The sequence below is a fragment of the Octopus bimaculoides genome, chromosome 26 (genome assembly GCF_046866305.1).
Source record: "Octopus bimaculoides isolate indiv1 chromosome 26, ASM4686630v1, whole genome shotgun sequence".
NCBI lineage: Eukaryota > Metazoa > Mollusca > Cephalopoda > Octopoda > Octopodidae > Octopus > Octopus bimaculoides.
In genome coordinates, this window is record NC_142953.1 from 3,621,438 (window position 1) to 3,638,407 (window position 16,970).

The 16,970-nt window shown below is 35.2% G+C and overlaps 1 protein-coding gene across 33 annotated transcripts in view; it reads right to left on the reverse strand.

The window, feature by feature from the left end:
* The window catches only part of LOC106879161 (basement membrane-specific heparan sulfate proteoglycan core protein), a 175,917-nt gene that overhangs the window by 33,657 nt on the left and 125,290 nt on the right, over positions 1 to 16,970 (reverse strand). For all 33 annotated transcript variants that reach the window (XM_089343084.1, XM_089343099.1, XM_089343102.1 and 30 more), the window contains 21 exons: positions 16,740 to 16,880; positions 15,688 to 15,879; positions 14,787 to 14,882; positions 14,141 to 14,224; positions 13,437 to 13,667; positions 13,124 to 13,240; positions 12,490 to 12,617; positions 10,173 to 10,259; positions 8,999 to 9,060; positions 8,387 to 8,659; positions 7,773 to 7,876; positions 6,785 to 6,956; positions 5,419 to 5,676; positions 5,111 to 5,254; positions 4,239 to 4,376; positions 3,883 to 4,031; positions 3,313 to 3,430; positions 3,007 to 3,130; positions 2,160 to 2,314; positions 1,006 to 1,272; positions 447 to 536 (listed from right to left, as the gene is read on the reverse strand). In XM_089343084.1, the coding sequence (XP_089199210.1) occupies positions 447 to 536; positions 1,006 to 1,272; positions 2,160 to 2,314; positions 3,007 to 3,130; positions 3,313 to 3,430; positions 3,883 to 4,031; positions 4,239 to 4,376; positions 5,111 to 5,254; positions 5,419 to 5,676; positions 6,785 to 6,956; positions 7,773 to 7,876; positions 8,387 to 8,659; positions 8,999 to 9,060; positions 10,173 to 10,259; positions 12,490 to 12,617; positions 13,124 to 13,240; positions 13,437 to 13,667; positions 14,141 to 14,224; positions 14,787 to 14,882; positions 15,688 to 15,879; positions 16,740 to 16,880 (3,130 nt within the window). The remainder of the gene's footprint in view (positions 1 to 446; positions 537 to 1,005; positions 1,273 to 2,159; positions 2,315 to 3,006; positions 3,131 to 3,312; positions 3,431 to 3,882; positions 4,032 to 4,238; positions 4,377 to 5,110; positions 5,255 to 5,418; positions 5,677 to 6,784; positions 6,957 to 7,772; positions 7,877 to 8,386; positions 8,660 to 8,998; positions 9,061 to 10,172; positions 10,260 to 12,489; positions 12,618 to 13,123; positions 13,241 to 13,436; positions 13,668 to 14,140; positions 14,225 to 14,786; positions 14,883 to 15,687; positions 15,880 to 16,739; positions 16,881 to 16,970) is intronic.

Here is a 16,970-nt window from a genome sequence, read left to right on the forward strand (position 1 = left end):
AAAGCATGATTACTAATTTAAAAAAAACTGTCTTAATATGCAAGCCTTTCACAACTTTTATAATTAATCAGTTTAAACAATGAAACTGACTATCTTTCAAGAGTAGATTAAAATAATACTAATCCTTAAGCTAAGTTTCCTTCTTTTCATCTGATGAACATTATTAATTAATGAGGATTTTTTTTACCTCACTACATTGAATATGGTTGCCTAAAATTGACTGTTATTTTTGTGTGTGGATGGCATCCGTAAATAATTTCCCACAATCATTATGATAATGCTTGATTTCTTCTCTAATAAATTATCATAGATAAACATAATGATGCTCCTATCACAAATATGGCAAATAAATAGATCCTCATTAATTTTGGAAAGATTAACAGAAAAAGAATAAGACAGTAAAATTCTTGTCAAAAGAATAAAAAGAGTCAGGGTAAATAACTTACTTTGAGATTCACATTTCACAATGACGTTTTTACCTTCAGTTACTCTGAGAATGTTATCCTCTGGTGGTGTGATGACATCATTTCTTTCAACTATAATAATAATGATAATAATCATTACAAATACAGACACACAGCCACAGACTTTGGCTGAATAATGTTGTCAACAGAAGCAACTATCATCTACACAAAAGCAAAACTGAAATCTATAGGTGTTGCAGGAACATTCTTTTGAGTTTTAAAGCTTGAAGGTCTCTAACTCAAAGGAACAAAGCGATAAAGATGTCTTCCAAGAAGGAACAGAAGGCAAGTCAATATATAGAGAAAAAGGATTTCGCTAAATGCTTAGAACAGGGTTTGGAGATGAGATATAATAAAGATTTCGGAGCTTGTAGAAAGAAAGGAGGCAAAACTAAACAAGTTATATTAAGAAAAGTCTCTCTCTCTCTCTCTTTCTCACACACATACACACACAAATGTGTGTGTGCATGCACAAAATATTTCTGATCTTGAGCACATTTAATTATCCGTCTTGAAATAAAAATTGTGCCCTGCAACTCACCTATAACTTGAATCCTTTCTTCAGCTCTTCCTCCACTGTTCTCAGCCATACACACATAATGCCTAGAATCAGAAAGTTTAGCTTGGTTGATCTCCAATACAGCGACATGTTGGACTACTCCTGGGCTTCTGTTGATATCATATCCCCTTTGTTCAGTCCAGTAGACATTTGGTTTTGGATCTCCTTCAGCTGCGCATTCAATAGTGACACGTTCTCCTTCCCTGACACGTATTGGACCCCTTGGAGTGACTGTAATCTTTGGTGGGCCTGGAATATACATGAAATATACACATGTATGTATAAATACATACAGTATGCATTGCACACAAGAATATGCTAACATAATACCTATACAAATATACATACAGATATATACATTTAATCTTGTTAGGGCAAAAACCTCAGAATGCACTCTTAAAAGCTCTTATGCTCCTTTTTGTCAGCTACCACCTGTTAATTCCATCATCCAGAGTAATCTGATGGTATGGTTATACAACATGGAACTCCTTTCAGCCTAAGATAGATATCTTATAATAATTCTGCTTGTCATTGCATTACTTAGTCCATCGGTAGTGCTTTCATGTGATTAGAGAAAAAGAGGAAGAAAGAAATGTTCATGATGTGAGGTAGAGGGAATGTAATTGTAACGCTTTCCCGTGATTTGTTGAAGGGAAAGAGAGGAGAAAGAAAAAGAGGATAAGGCGATAATAGTGATTATGAGGAATTACTGAAGATTTCCCTTTTTTTCTCTCAGCATTTTTCTTTTTCATGCATGCCTCTGTCATATCCATAACAACTCATTTAATGCTTTTCTGTCAAGTTCATAAATCACTGTTCAAGTGGATTTAGCTGCAAATCCACAACATCCCACCTCAATTTGAAACATTGTGTACGGTTGTTCTCATACTTCATAAGATTCCTTAAATATTTCATATTTTAGGCCTTTCTTTTCATACATCCTATTCCATATTTCTTTCTCAAGAAATATGTAGGTAGAAGTTTAGCAGGTATTGCTTCATTATTGTAATAAAATATAGGAACAGGAGAACAAACTCCAAATTTACTTGTTCCGTCTTGACAGAGTGTTTTCCATCAACATTAGGATACAGATAACAACAACAATATTGCATTAAGTAGTGAAAGCTTTTACTGACCGCTAATCAAAAGTGTAGCAGTAGCGGTGACAGTGCCAACAGCATTGGTGGCCGTACATATATATCCTCCTTGATCAAGCGTGGATACTTGGGTAAAGCGGATGACACCATTTTCAGCAATTTGGGCATTTCTGGGCATAGGCTCATCACCAACCCTTCAAAGTAAAAGAAAATATAGATAGAAAATAAGCAACAAATTCAAATTGAATTAGATAACATAGACCTTTGATAATTACAATAATATAAGTACAAAACTAGAATAAAAATACACATAGTTATATACATATATATATAAACATACGCACATATATATATACCATAAAAACCCATGTAATTTGCACAGCTGATCCTCAGGGTAAAAACTGTTAAAAAAAGTTTCCACTCATGTAAAATTTGCACGCAAAAGTTTTCAGAATTGCTGATATGGCCAGCAGGGAAAACATTTTTCAATTTAGTTGTATTTAGCATAATTTCACTTACTTACTCTGTGTGTGTGTATATATATATATATATATATATATATATATATATAAAGTGTAGTATATTGCCACTTAAGTGTGGCTGACCCCTAGGGGTGGATGTTACTGTTGCTTTTAGCCCCAGGAGGACATCTCCTCCAGTAAAAGCAACAGTGATGTCCTCCTGGGGCTAAAAGCAACAGTAACATCCACCCCTAGGGGTCAGCCACACTTAAGTGGCAATATACTACACTTTATCGTGCAGTTACTGTTAATACTTCATTTAGAGAATTAACATATATATATATATATATATATATATATATACATACACACACACTTCAGTGATTTTTAAAATTCCAGTTGGCTAGCTATCTCTAAGGTCTTACCGTTTCCAGGTGATTGTTGGTGATGGAATTCCAGCTGTTGCTCTACATTGGAACAGTGCACTACCACCACTCTGAATACTCTGGGTTCCTTTTGGATAAAGGTCTATCGCAGGCAATTCTCTCCCTACAGAGATAAAAGTACAAGGTTTCAGTTAAGATTAACAAAGCAAAATAATAATAGAAAAAAAAAAAAAAAGAACAGCTGATTAAGGTTTATCCATAAAGTGAAATCTAAGCAATGATGTATACCACCACTTAAGCAAAAATGCTAGAAGATCAAGCAGAAAACAAATTAAAGGCTCTTACTTTCAACTTCAACAATCACTGATGCCTGAACAGAACCAGCAACATTTCTGGCCTCACAAACATAGATTCCACGGTCTTCAACCATTGTTTCTGTGATTCTCAGAACATTGCCCGAAACCTTGTAAAAAAAGAAAGAAGTATAGAATTATAGAGAGGCAAAGTAGTTATCAAAGAAGTGAAGGAACATTGCTAATGTGTCTTGAAAGTTTTAGTAAAATTCTAATCTGGTATCTTTGCCACAATAACCTTTGTAGATTTTTATATATTAATCCAGTTTGAGCTACTGGCTTTGCGTAACCCCGTTTTGCCATCCTTGTCTTTTGCAGTTATATGGTATGGCTGTATGGTAAGAAACTTGCTTCCAACCACAAGAATCTGGATTAGGCCCCAGTGTGTGAGCCTTGGGCCAACTAAAGCCTTGAGAGTGGATTTGGTAGATGGAAACTGAAAGAAGCCTGCCATACATACATACATATATATACATACATATATATATTCACTCGATTACATTGACTCCGGGATTTGTTTCAAAAGAAAATTTTTTTTTTTTTTTTTTAGAAAAATATTAACCTGGTGGTGGTCTGACAACTGTCCTCTTGATTTGGTCCATATGACTGTTGGTAATGGGCTTCCAGTCACAATACACCGTAGGGTGCCGGTAGTACCTTGAGGGATTGTAACCATTCTGTCTGGCTCAATGCGTGCAGTTGGACGGACATCTAGAAAAGGAAAAGATGATGGTAACAAGTGAATTAGTTTCAACTATCTCGGGACAATCCATGCAATTATTGATTTCTAACACATGTGATAAGTCTCAATATATATAATAATAATAATAACAACATCATCATCATCGTTTAACGTCCGCTTTCCATGCTAGCATGGGTTGGACGATTTGACATAAAAACAAAATATACTTTACATACTTGAATCTGTAGTTATGGTCACCACAACAGTACTTGATCCTGATCTGCCAATATCACTGGTACCAGTACAGACGTACACGCCAGAGTCTGATGACTTCGCAAAAGGAATTGTAAGGACACCATTCCTCTGAGAAGATTCTATAAAATTGAACACAAAAATTATTTTAATTTTGTATTTCCAGGTTTATGGAAGACTCTACATACAAAAAAAAAATTATGTATTTACGTCTATTTATGTGGAAGCTCTGAGCAAAATGTATATATGTATATATATATATATATATATATATATATATATATATATATATATGTATCATATATATATATAAATATTAAACAGTGAGAATGAGTGATCAACACTATATTGGTAGATTAAGATTCTTTATTTGTGGATTAAGGCTACCATTGGTTTCATGTTACGGAAGCCCTTAACAATTATCAAGATTATCACGTGGAACATCAGTGTTCATCTCCATTTTGGATTGAAATTGTTTTAAATTATTTTAATCCAAAATGGAGACGAACACCGATATTCCATGTTATAGGTTTGATAATTGCTAAGGACTTCCGTTAACATGAAACCAATGGTAGTCTTAGTCCACAAAATAAAGTGCATACACACACACACATATACATACGTACATACATGTGTGTGTATATGTATATATAAAATGCCTGTATGTATGCATGTGTGTATATATATATATATATGTATATATATATATATAGATATATATGCATGCATTTATATGTATGTGTGTATATATATGTATATAATCTATATACCATACATACTTGTATAAAATGAACATGTAACAGACTACGTCTTACATGCACACACACAAACACACACTGGTTGACAGTGTTCTTACTTGCTGGTAGTTGTCCATTTTGCTTGCTCCATACTAAATTGATCAGATTACCACGTTGCTCAACATAACAGACCAACTGAATACTTTCTCCGACAGTTTTGACCACAGATTCTTGTCGGATAATAATTTGTAATGTTGGACGACCTGCAATTTAAAAATAAGCTTAATTTTAGTCTTGAAAGAAATAAAAATATAAAATAGACGTTCATAAGATTAATATATCTTTATTATTGACCTCATGTTTCAAGGTGTAAGATATTTTTCAGTTTGTTATATCAATCACTATCATTTAGTGCAGAAATACTCACTTGATGTGACATGTAGTATTCCATTTACTCGGCTTGCGCCAAATTTGTTGGTGGCCTCGCAAACATACTGTGCTTCATCATCTTTGGAAACTGATGTGAGAGTTAGAACTGGTCCTCGGGAAATAAGCTGACCATTTTTATACCATTGAAATTCTGGCTGTGGAAAGCCTGTTGCTGTGCATAAAAATTCAACAGTTTGGCCAACTACAACAGTCTGTTCCCTTGGTTCAACTTGGGCAGTTGGAGGGTAAGTATTTGCTGAAGGAAAACAGAATCAAACAGTAATGGGTAAATAATTTTTTTAAATTTAACATAAATATGAATGCAAAACTGAAAGTTTGTGTGTGTGTGTGTGTGTGTGTGTGTGTGTGTGTGTGTGTGTGTGTGTATATATATATATATTGACCGAGACCTTTGGAAATGTGTTGTGTGTGAGAAGACCCGGCAAACCAAGTGAGATCGTTGCCAGTGCCCCTGGACTGGCTCTTGTGCGGGTGGCACATAAGATGTACCATCCTGAGCGTGACCGTTGCCAGTACCGCCTGACTGGCCTTGTAGGGTTTTCAAGCGAGATCGTTGCCAGTGCCCCTGGACTGGCTCTTGTGCGGGTGGCACATAAAAGACACCATTTCGAGCGTGGCCGTTTTCGTGCGGGTGACACATAAAAACACCCACTACACTCTCTGAGTGGTTGGCATTAGGAAGGGCATCCAGCTGTAGAAACTCTGCCAAATTAGATTGGAGCCTGGTGTAGCCATCCGGTTGCACCAGTCCTCAGTCAAATCGTCCAACCCATGCTAGCATGGAAAGCGGACGTTAAACGATGATGATGATATATATATATAAACATAAAATCAGGAGGTATATATATAAACATAAAATCAGGAGGTATATTTAACCACATAATTTGCATAGAATTATGGCCATTTCACAACCTCTTCATGTAGTAATAATTTCAGTATGCAAGAAAGTCTTAGATGCTCTGTAAAGGGTATTAGGCACCGCCTTTCCTCCTGACTATAAAAAAAAATACAAACATTCACAGTGACAGTGTTTCAGCCAAGAACTTTAAAGGTTGTGCTGGAATAAGTTGTTTCAAAAATTCCACATTAAAAATCTTACCATCAAAAGGTTAGCATTCAATTTAATGTAGGATAGAAGATGCAGGAAAATTAATTTTTTTCTGATTTCTATTTAAATTTGTATATCTTAGTTGCTCTAGCAGAATTTTTGTAAGGTTATCAGGAGATATGTTTCATACAAAATATGGACAGTATATATTGATTTATACATACATTAAGTAGGAAGGATCAATATAAAAAACAAAAAAAAAAAATCATCCTGATTCATAGGGCATAATACTCACATGTGACAGTGATAAAAGCAGTATCTGTTACAATGCCACCAGGATCAGACCCAGTGCACGTATATTCGCCTGCATCTTCAGGTCGGATGTTTCGGATTGTCAGAGTTCCATCACTCTCATATGCTGAAGTGGGTAAGATACCGTCAACTTTACTCCATGACAACACAAGAACCTGAATTAGAAAAAGACCAACATTAAGTTAGTGCTAACATATTTAATACAGTGAGCATTAAATATCTGATTAAGAATAATTATGTGGTGAGGAAAAAATAACATTAGCTCAATGTGTAATATTGTTTTAATCCTTTTAGGAAGCGTGGGAGACAACATCATACCCCCTCAGGAGACATGCTGTTGTGCTAAAAATAATAACCCCAAAAAACTTTAATTATATTACATTTACCTGAGGCTACAACAACAATGGTGTATAGTTTAAGAGTTTTTAACTTTAGGTCAGTTCTGATCAATTAGACTTATGATCAAAGATATTCTAATTATTACCATTCCACATTCTGTGCAGCTATAGTATTTATCTTGAACAGCATTGTATAATATATCCCTTTTCAAGTAGGCAGGGTTGTGGCTTGAAGGAGGTTTGGTTGCTCTTTCTAGCAGGCTTAGTAACCGTGTATAGACATTCTCAAAGGATCACATTTCTGTGGTGTTGAATAAATGTTGCAAAGCATTTTTCTCAGTGCAGTAAAGGTTCTGCCGGTTCATCATCTTAAGTAATATCCATTATTGGAAAGTGATAAGAAAAGAATACTCCTCTAATTGTTAAAACGTTTTCCTTTCTCTCACAGTAAAATTATTTATCGCATTTTTGGACAGTTTATACATGCTAATTGCTGATGCAGTCCATCACTAGTTTCCTCAGGTCTTTATGATTTGGCGATTTTCTGGGTGGAAAGGTCAAATCTTCCAACGGAAGAAAGAATGAATAAATATGGAAAAGTAACAGACAGAAACAAATGCTTTATTGACTTACTGGTGAGTGTGATCCTACCACAGTACATTCCATCTGAACAGTGCTACCTGGACGAACATTTATGTCTTTTGGTTCTGTGATTTGCACCTGGAAAGACCCAGTCCCTGTCAAGGAAGAACATGTTTTATATTGATGTCCAGAGAATTGTTTGAAGATCAGAATGAGTAAAATCAAATAAACCAACTGAAAATGCTGGGATTTTTATGCCACACACACACACACACACACACATTGCATACTCATCACTTATAAAAAGGGTAAACAGATGGTCATAATAGAATAGTAGAGTGAAGAAGTGACATGTGATTCAGGGGGAAGGAATGTATAAAAAGAGGAAGACCAAAGAAGACAGGAAAAAGTGGTAATGAAAGATGCTCTTAGGAGACTGAACCTCATAAAGGAGATGACAGACACCAGCATCAGTCGATTAAATTGATACTAAAGATTGTATAATGTGGTTCTAGTACATAATAAATACTTTAGTCCCAGTTATGCACAGAAACGAGATTATACAAGCTAGAACACAACCTACAATGTAAAACTTGCAATGGAGAAGAGGAATTGGAAATAAGGAAATGAGCAGCAAAGAAGAAAAGGAGACAAATAGAACTTACTGATGACCACAAGCTCGACATATTGTTGGGAAGTTCCATAAATACTGTTGGCTGTACAAACATAGCGTCCACTGTCTGAAGGTGCAATGTTATTGATGATCAAGTCATGCTCATCATTCTGCTCTGCTCTGTTGGGCAGTGGTGTGCCATCAACCTTTCGCCACACAACAGAGATAGGTCTTTGGCCTGTGACTCGACAGTGGAAGACTGCAACTTGTCCTATCACTTCACTGCTACGGAGAGGACTTACGGTTACTTGAGGACTCAAGCTATCTGTAAAGAGAAAAGGGTAGGAATAAAGAAAATGAGATATAGGTGAGAGGGGATGGAAGGTGAAGAGAAAATTGCCAAAATGGGAGTGTGTAAGAAGGAGTGTATGTGTGTGCATGTATAAGAGAGTGTTTGTCCATGTGAGATAAGAGAATGCATATATGCATGTGTGCATAAGAGAGTGTGTGTGTAAAAGAGTGTATATGTGCATATGAAAGCATATATGTAAAAGAGTAAGTATGTGTGTATGTGTGTGTAAAAATAGAATGCATATGCAGATGTTGCAGAAGAGAGCAAGAGTGTATGCAGAGGGATAAAAATATAATACAGTGTTATAGTTACCATCTCGTTCTCTACAGTATCCTCTGGGTTCTCTCGGGTTGCCTGTGAATCCAGGAGCACACCTTGCAAACAGACAAGAAACAATAGTTACTATTTCTGGCACATTATACGACTTAGTTGACTCTTCCATATTGATTTGCAATATTGTTCTGGTTATCTAACCATTATTATCAATGGCATTGCAGTAATGACCATCCAATTTGTTTTGAATACCAGGGGTTAGACATTCCAGTGTGTCCATTTATTTGTTTTTAGACAGTATGCTACAATTTGAGTGACTTATGGTAGCTATTTCTAGCAGGTATTATAACCAAATACAGAGTTTCTCATTGGTTTGTACATTTCTAATACAGACACAAAGCCACGTATTTTACATGAAGGGTACAATTGTTTAAACTGTCCTTAAGCAGTACCTATTTTTATTCCTGAAAGGACAAAAAAATGAAGATGACTTTGGCAGGATTTGAGCTTAAAATGTTAAGGCATTTTATCCATCCTCAACCTATCTGGACATCACAACCTTCAATAATAATACTAATAATAATGGTTCCAATTTTGGAGTAAGGCTTCAAATATAACATTGAAGAATGACACCAGTACTTGACAGGGACTTATTCCATTGATCCCATATCAGTTATAGTTGAGCAAAACTATGATGGAAGGTGTTCCAATTGTGACAACCCCATCAGTCATACATCAGGAACCATACTGCTCAATATTTTCTTTATTTAAGACTGAGATTTGTCTGCTATTATCAGCTGGTTGATGGCCATGTGTCAGCTCTGCCTGTCAAAATTGCCAGTAAATGGACAATGTGTGTGTGTGTGTGTGTGTGTGTGCACCTTTCTTTTCTTCTTCTGCCTTTCATCTTATATTTTCTATTTGATATGTTCATAGGAGGTGGTTGAATAACAGGCTAGTCTTCATTACTTCAGCAAAAAGGTTGCCATTAAAGACAGAGTGACTGTTGACCTACTTTGTTAGGGATGGCAATAGAGGGTGAAGTATTTTTTGACTCCATATATATATATAATTGCATAATCATAAAATTAGGAGTATCACTAGTTTCTTCAGATTCTTCTGTCTTTGCATATTATTATTACTATCAATATAATAATTAAGTGGGGAAGAATTTTTTAAAAGTCATGTCAGCAAACCCAAACTTGATACTTACACACCACAGTCACGTCCTGTATAGCCACGACGACAGTTTTCACAGGTTATCTGACTATCTGGAGCCAAGTAGCATGTTGGAGAGAAGCTGAAAGATAAAGAAATGACATTTAAAAGAATGGAGAAATAGAATTTTAAATTGAGAAGACAAAATGGCTTGGGTGCCAGCCTCCTTTTGCTGGTTAAGCTCCTCCAAAAATTATCATCATGTAGTGTATATGTGTAGTTAGTGTGCATCAAACTAGTAGAAACTAGTGGGTTTTAATGGATATACCTGTAAAATGTACAGCACAGCATTGCAAGCACACACATCACTTTTACTGTACTCCTGCTGCTTACAAAAGTGAGTGACACCAACTTGTGTCACCTAGGGACCTTATTTGGTTAAATTCAGCCTTACTTGAACAGAGCTTTGATCAAAGATGTTTCATTCATGGCCTATCAATATGTTTCTAAGCCTGGCGTACCTTGGACAATATTATCCAGCGTACTCGTATTTTTCTAAAGATGACTAGGTGTAATTTATGGGAGACTTGGCTGCTATTTCATGTAGATTGAGCAGCTATGTAAAGATTCCCTTGTTGTGTCACATCGCCTAAGTATTTAAAACAAGGTGATCTAATTTAGAACTAATCCACCATTAGGTAGCTAAGTATTACAGATATAATCACAATACAGTACCAATGATAGAATTCATATCCCTGAACTTTTGGCTAATAGACGAGCATGCTAATAATTCAGGTAAAATAGCTGTAGGCATGACTGAGTGGTTAAGAAGTTCACACCACAACTTTGCACAGTCTTGGAGAAATATGTCTTCTATCATAACCTCAGTTTTCTACATAGTGGTATCTTACAGCAGAAACAGCTATAAGCTAATGAAGTTCATTACATAATTTCTTGTCTACTTGTCCTTTATGTAATCTCTTATGATTTGTACTCAACTAATGCCTTTTCTCTTAAACACATGTATATTGAATTCTAACACCCAGTTATTTGTATCGTTATGCCTAAATGAAATATTAATATTCATATATATTGAATACTTTCCTTGTGAAATTATTCACACTACAGTGGTAGTCAGGCATGTTCTCACCTGATCACAGAGCTATTCATGAACAAAAGTAACATTTGTCTATTTAGCCATTCACACACACAAATAGGTATGAATGTATGCATGTGTATGTATATCTTTTGACAAAGTATATCAGCAAAAAATATAAACAAAATCTCTTGACATATTTGTTCTGCTTGATTTACAGACACTCCCTTGTCACTATCACAACTGTTAGAAATTTGAATCAGTACTTAGCCCATTAGAAACCAGTTACCAATGACACTATTGTTCACAAATTGTGATATAAAATATAATATATAAACAAGAGCACTCAGAGAGCGCAAACCTCCGCCAAGGTAACACCAACGTCCTCTTAACGACTAGCTAGAAATGATTTTTAAAATGAGAATATCTGAAATAAACTTGACTGCTCTCACAAATGAGAATACTAAAAATGAACCCAACTGCTCTCAAAAATTAAGTAAAAAAACAGGAAAAATAATCTGAAATCCTTGATCGATCCCAAAAATCTAACCAGTTTGTGCCAGTCATGAGGCCAAACATCCCTGAAAGTTTCATCTGAATCCATCCAACGATTCTTGAGGTATCACAGACAAACAAACAAACACAACTGAAAACAATACCCCCACCTTTGCTAAGGCAGAGGTAATAAATCAGTTGTGCATTACACTGTACAAAAATCTTTACTTTTTCATCTTTAGTCAGTAAAGTGTTATTTCCTATTTGCTTCTACATAGAAATCAAAGGAAGTGACTGCTATTCCCTTCAAATTTTGCTTTTGTGACCTGGACATTAATATTTTGAAACTTATCTATTTTGCATTGAATTTCAAACAGAGTTAGCACTGAGTTACTAATGCAAAGCAAAAATATTATTATAGCAAATAATCTGCTCCATACCACGGATCTGCTTGTCACTTGCTTGACCTTAACCATGAGAGCATGTCCCTTAGTGGCTGACAATATGTGCATCTCTGATCATGAGCAGGAGTAGTGGGGGGAGCATCATAGCCATGTGTTGAGAAAGAATCTTCAGGATTTGAATAAATGTAACAAAAGCAATGTTTGAAGAAAGTATTAGCCATTTTTTATAAGAAAATAGTAAATAACTGTTGCTACCCAAAGACAAAAATCATGTTACAGTGTTATCAACACTAAAAACAGTAAAACAGAACACAAACAAATGTTAAAAAAAAAAGATTTAAAAAAAAGAGAAAGAATTTATCTGTGAACAAGCTTACTTGTTTGATGGTAGGGTCAGAGGGCAAGCACATGGTCGACAGTCACTGGAGGTGCCAAATGTAGCATCACCATAAAAGCCAGGTTTACAGGTTTCACATCTATCACCTAATGTATTGTGTTGACAGTTCTGTGGAGAAGAAATATTGAGGTAAGCAGGCAATGGGGGAATAGAGGAGAAGGTTCTAGTATGTAAATAAAATCATTGTGGAAATTTCTAGGCTGGAGTGAAATAAATATAAACGAGGAGAAGGAAAAAGAGAGAGAGATCAGATACATACATGGTTTATATAATATATACATCTTTCTATGTATGTGAGTATCTCTAATTGGGGAACTTTTTTAACCAGTTACCCCCCAAAACATATTTACTGACACCAACGTTACCCCTTGTTTTGAAAGGAAAAAAAATCGTAGATTCTTTGAATTCAAAAGGTTTATTGAATCTATTTATATGGAGATTACGATTGTAAATATAAAAAGTATAAAGCAAATGTGATAAAATAAATTAATATCCTTATTATGAAATAAAAGAATTAACTTTTGATATCAGTGTTAAGCTCAATGTATGAAGACCTTAGGGACCACTAAAGGTGTCAAAAAAATAATTCACAGTATTAAATCAATAGTACTCACTACACATTTTCCTGTCTGTGGATCACATGTTGAGGAATGCTTATTGCAGTTGCACATGACACAACGGCCCAATGCAGTGCCTTCTTTTTGAACTCTAGAATAACCAGGAGAACATTCCTAGAGAAAAAAAAAAAGAAAAAAAATCAAAACAAAAATTAATGATTGTAAAGTTAGGTAACCAAAAAGGAAAGATCATGAAGAAGGAAGAAATTGTGACTGGAAAACTTTTCCTTGGCTTCAGATAATTTGGGAGGAAATAAGAGCAAAGGAAATTGATGTTGTGAAAAATAAATAAATAAAACTTAATACTCACTTGGCAGGAAACGCCTGTGTAACCTTGAGGACATTCACATAACTCTACCATAGGAGCACGGCCAAGTCCAGTAGCTTCTGGTACAGCAGTTTCCATGGTCAAATCACGTAAGCTGATAACATTCATTTTAGTGTGGTAGGTTGCTCTGATCAAGATGGCATCAACGTTGGCAAGAGCAGACAAGAAGACTTCTCGGGATGGAATGGAACCATCGAACATATGGAACGATTTCTGAAGACAGAATAATAATTGAAAAATTTGTCAGAATGAATATTCTTTCACACACACACACACACACATAGTACAGTTAATGTTCAACTTGTAAATCAATGGCTGCAGAGAAAACAAATGTAGAGGAAATTGCAGAAAACCAATGTTCTGGGAAAGAAGGACTGAATTTATCAATATCCATCTTATTTATTTAAAATTAGTTTCATCTTTCACTTTTTTCACTGGTTTCAATCATCGGATGGCAGCAAGTACATCACTATTTTCAAAAGTGTTCAATTATACTGACCCCAGCAGTTATCTTATATCCATTTTATCAATCTCTGTTAACCGTATTATAAATGAATTACTTACCAAACTACATCTCTTTAGAGAATTCCTTCACTCTAGGAGTAAATACCATATGAGACTTGGACAGATTTACACTGGTACAAGAAAAACACACACAAAAAAAAAAAAAAAAAAAGGAATCTTACTTCAGTCAGCAGAATTTCATAGTTCTGTGCTGTTGATGCTCTAGCTGATGGGTTGAACAAATAATAGAGACGCTGGCCATTAGTCTGAAAGGAAATAAATGTAAAAGATGAAGGAGGGAAGAAATGCTAAAACAACTGATTCAAATTTAGGTACAAAACCAGCAATTTTTAGTGGTGGTGGGAGATAAGTTGATTAAGTTGACTCCAGTACTTGAGTGGAATTTTATTTTATCAACACCGGAAGGATGAAAGGCAAAGTTAACCAAAGCAAGATTTGAACTAAGAATTTAAAGAGTCAGAAGAAATATCATAAAGTATTTTGTGGGGGTGTGTGGATTAGTTGTTAGAGTGTTGGACTCATGACTGTAAGATTGTGGTTTTGTTTCTTGGACAGGGCGATGCATTGAGTTTTTGAGCAAGACACTTTATTTCACATTGCTTCAGCCCACTCAGCTGGTAAAAAAAAAAGAGTAATCCTGCAATAGGCATCCCATCCTGGGTATAATATATACACCAGAGAATCCAGGAAACCAGTTCTATGCTCCTTACGGAGTAATGAGGACTACCCATTTTGTCTGATGCACGAATGGTTCTGCAAATCCAGACCTCTTAGAAATGCCAAAATAAAACACTCAGTTGTACTTACAATGATTTCAACATCTGTTTCTCTGAAGAAATTTCCACGACCGTCATCAACTGAGAATTCCAATGTGAACTTCAGATAACCACCATAAGATGTCACCTACAAAAAGAATCAAAAAGATAAATAGTAATGTCTGAAAGGTCTTCTTGCATAGATATTACTGAAGGAGGAGAAGGCAGAGGAGAGGATTTAACCTTGTGGACTAGTTATTCACTCATCAACATTTTTCTGATTAAATCAGTTACTATACAGAGCAGTATAAATGTGAGTATGGATGTATGTAATTAAGTATGCGTACATGTGTGTGTGTGTGTGTGTGTGTGTGTGTGTGTGTGTATATATATATAATCATCGTTTAACATCTGCTTTCCATGCTGGCATGGGTTGGACAGTTTGACTGAGGACTGGCAAGCCAGATGGCTGCACCAGGCTCCAATCTGATCTGGCAGAGTTTCTACAGCTGGATGCCCTTCCTAACGCCAACCACTCCAAGAGTGTAGTGGGTGCTTTTACGTGCCACTGGCACGAGGGCCAGTCAGGTGGTACTGGCAACAGTAATCCAGCAGGACAAAAAGAATACTTAGAAATTCCAAACTGTTGTCTGCATGTTGTAGGGCACATAGTATAAGACACGTTATAGCGTTCATTAAAGCCATGTCTTTAATTGAAGGTTACTATGGTATGAAACTGAGTGACATTTCAGAGACAAATGACTTGCTTTAGTTTGTCTCTTGATTGTTTGGTTTTGGTAATGAGTTGTTGCAGCATTCTGCAAACTGTTCTTAACAAAATTTTCATGTGGAATATAGTTTCTAATCACCAGTAATATTCATATTCTTTGAATAATTGGACAACCATCATATAATGTATGCGTTTGTGTGTTATTGTTACTGTTATTTTTTACCTTGTCTCCTCTGAATTTTGGTGGCAGTGAAAAATACAAGCTTTCTCTTTCTCGTTGAACAGCATCAAATGAATCAAATGTGATTTCCTTCTTTCGTGCACTGACCCTAAAACCGTCCACAACATTGCGAGACATAGCACGGTTGGTTAAAACAATACCATGAGAATCTTGACGATCAAATGATGGTTTTAACTGTAAAAAAAAAAAAGCAAAAAGAAAAACATAGAGTAAATATGAATTTTAGGGATAAAATTAAGGAATAAATAAAAAGAAAACAAAGATTGAATATAAACTGAGTAGTTTAGAATTTATGGGTTGCTGAGCTCATGGGCTTCTGTTTTCTGTAACTAGTCAACTGTTGGAGTGTGTGTGTGTGTGTATTTTGTATATATATATATATATATATATATATATATATATATATATATATATATATATATATATATATATATATATATATAATTTATTAATGAGGGTAGAAATTGATATTAATCAATTAAAACCAATGGTCTAGCATATTAAAAAAATTCGAAGATTAAAATTATATTACATACAAAAATAAGAGGAGTGACCTGCAAAAGTGGACTCCTATATGCTTCGGCATCTATTTCTAGCATATAGGAGTCCACTTTTGCAGGTCACTCCTCTTATTTTTGTATGTAATATATATATATATATATATATATATATATATATATATATATATATATGTATGTATGTATGTCATTTCCAGATTGGAGTTTAGAGTTAAATTTGACAGGTCGTCTGCTGAGGAGCTAGGCTATAAAGAAAAGGGTCACATTCTCTTTGTCCCTTGTACAATCTTACTTCCTTTAAATCAGAAATCTCTCTCCAGTTACGTTTCTCATATATCCTCATTGAATGCTTTTCACACACATGTATAATTGTATAATGCTAGCTATTGCAATAATATAGATGATAAATGTAAGACTGCGTGTATGAATGCCTGTAAGGATGCAGTGAGTGTGTGGTGAGTAAACAACAATCAAATTCGTCACAGTTCAAGTCAAAATAACAAAGTTCAGTGTTACCTCCATTCGGTTGAAGTTAGAGCTGGAACACTTGTTGGTAATGCCCATACAGTAGCAGGACAGACATCCTTGTGGGTTGTCTTCACTCAAATAGAAGTAGTTTGGTTTACAAGCGTTACACTTTGTCCTCTGTACAAATGCCTAGAAGTTAACAAAGAAAGACAATTGTTAATTTATTCAATGCCTGGAATATGGAAATGCTGCAGCATGAAGTGACAAGTTTTAATAATA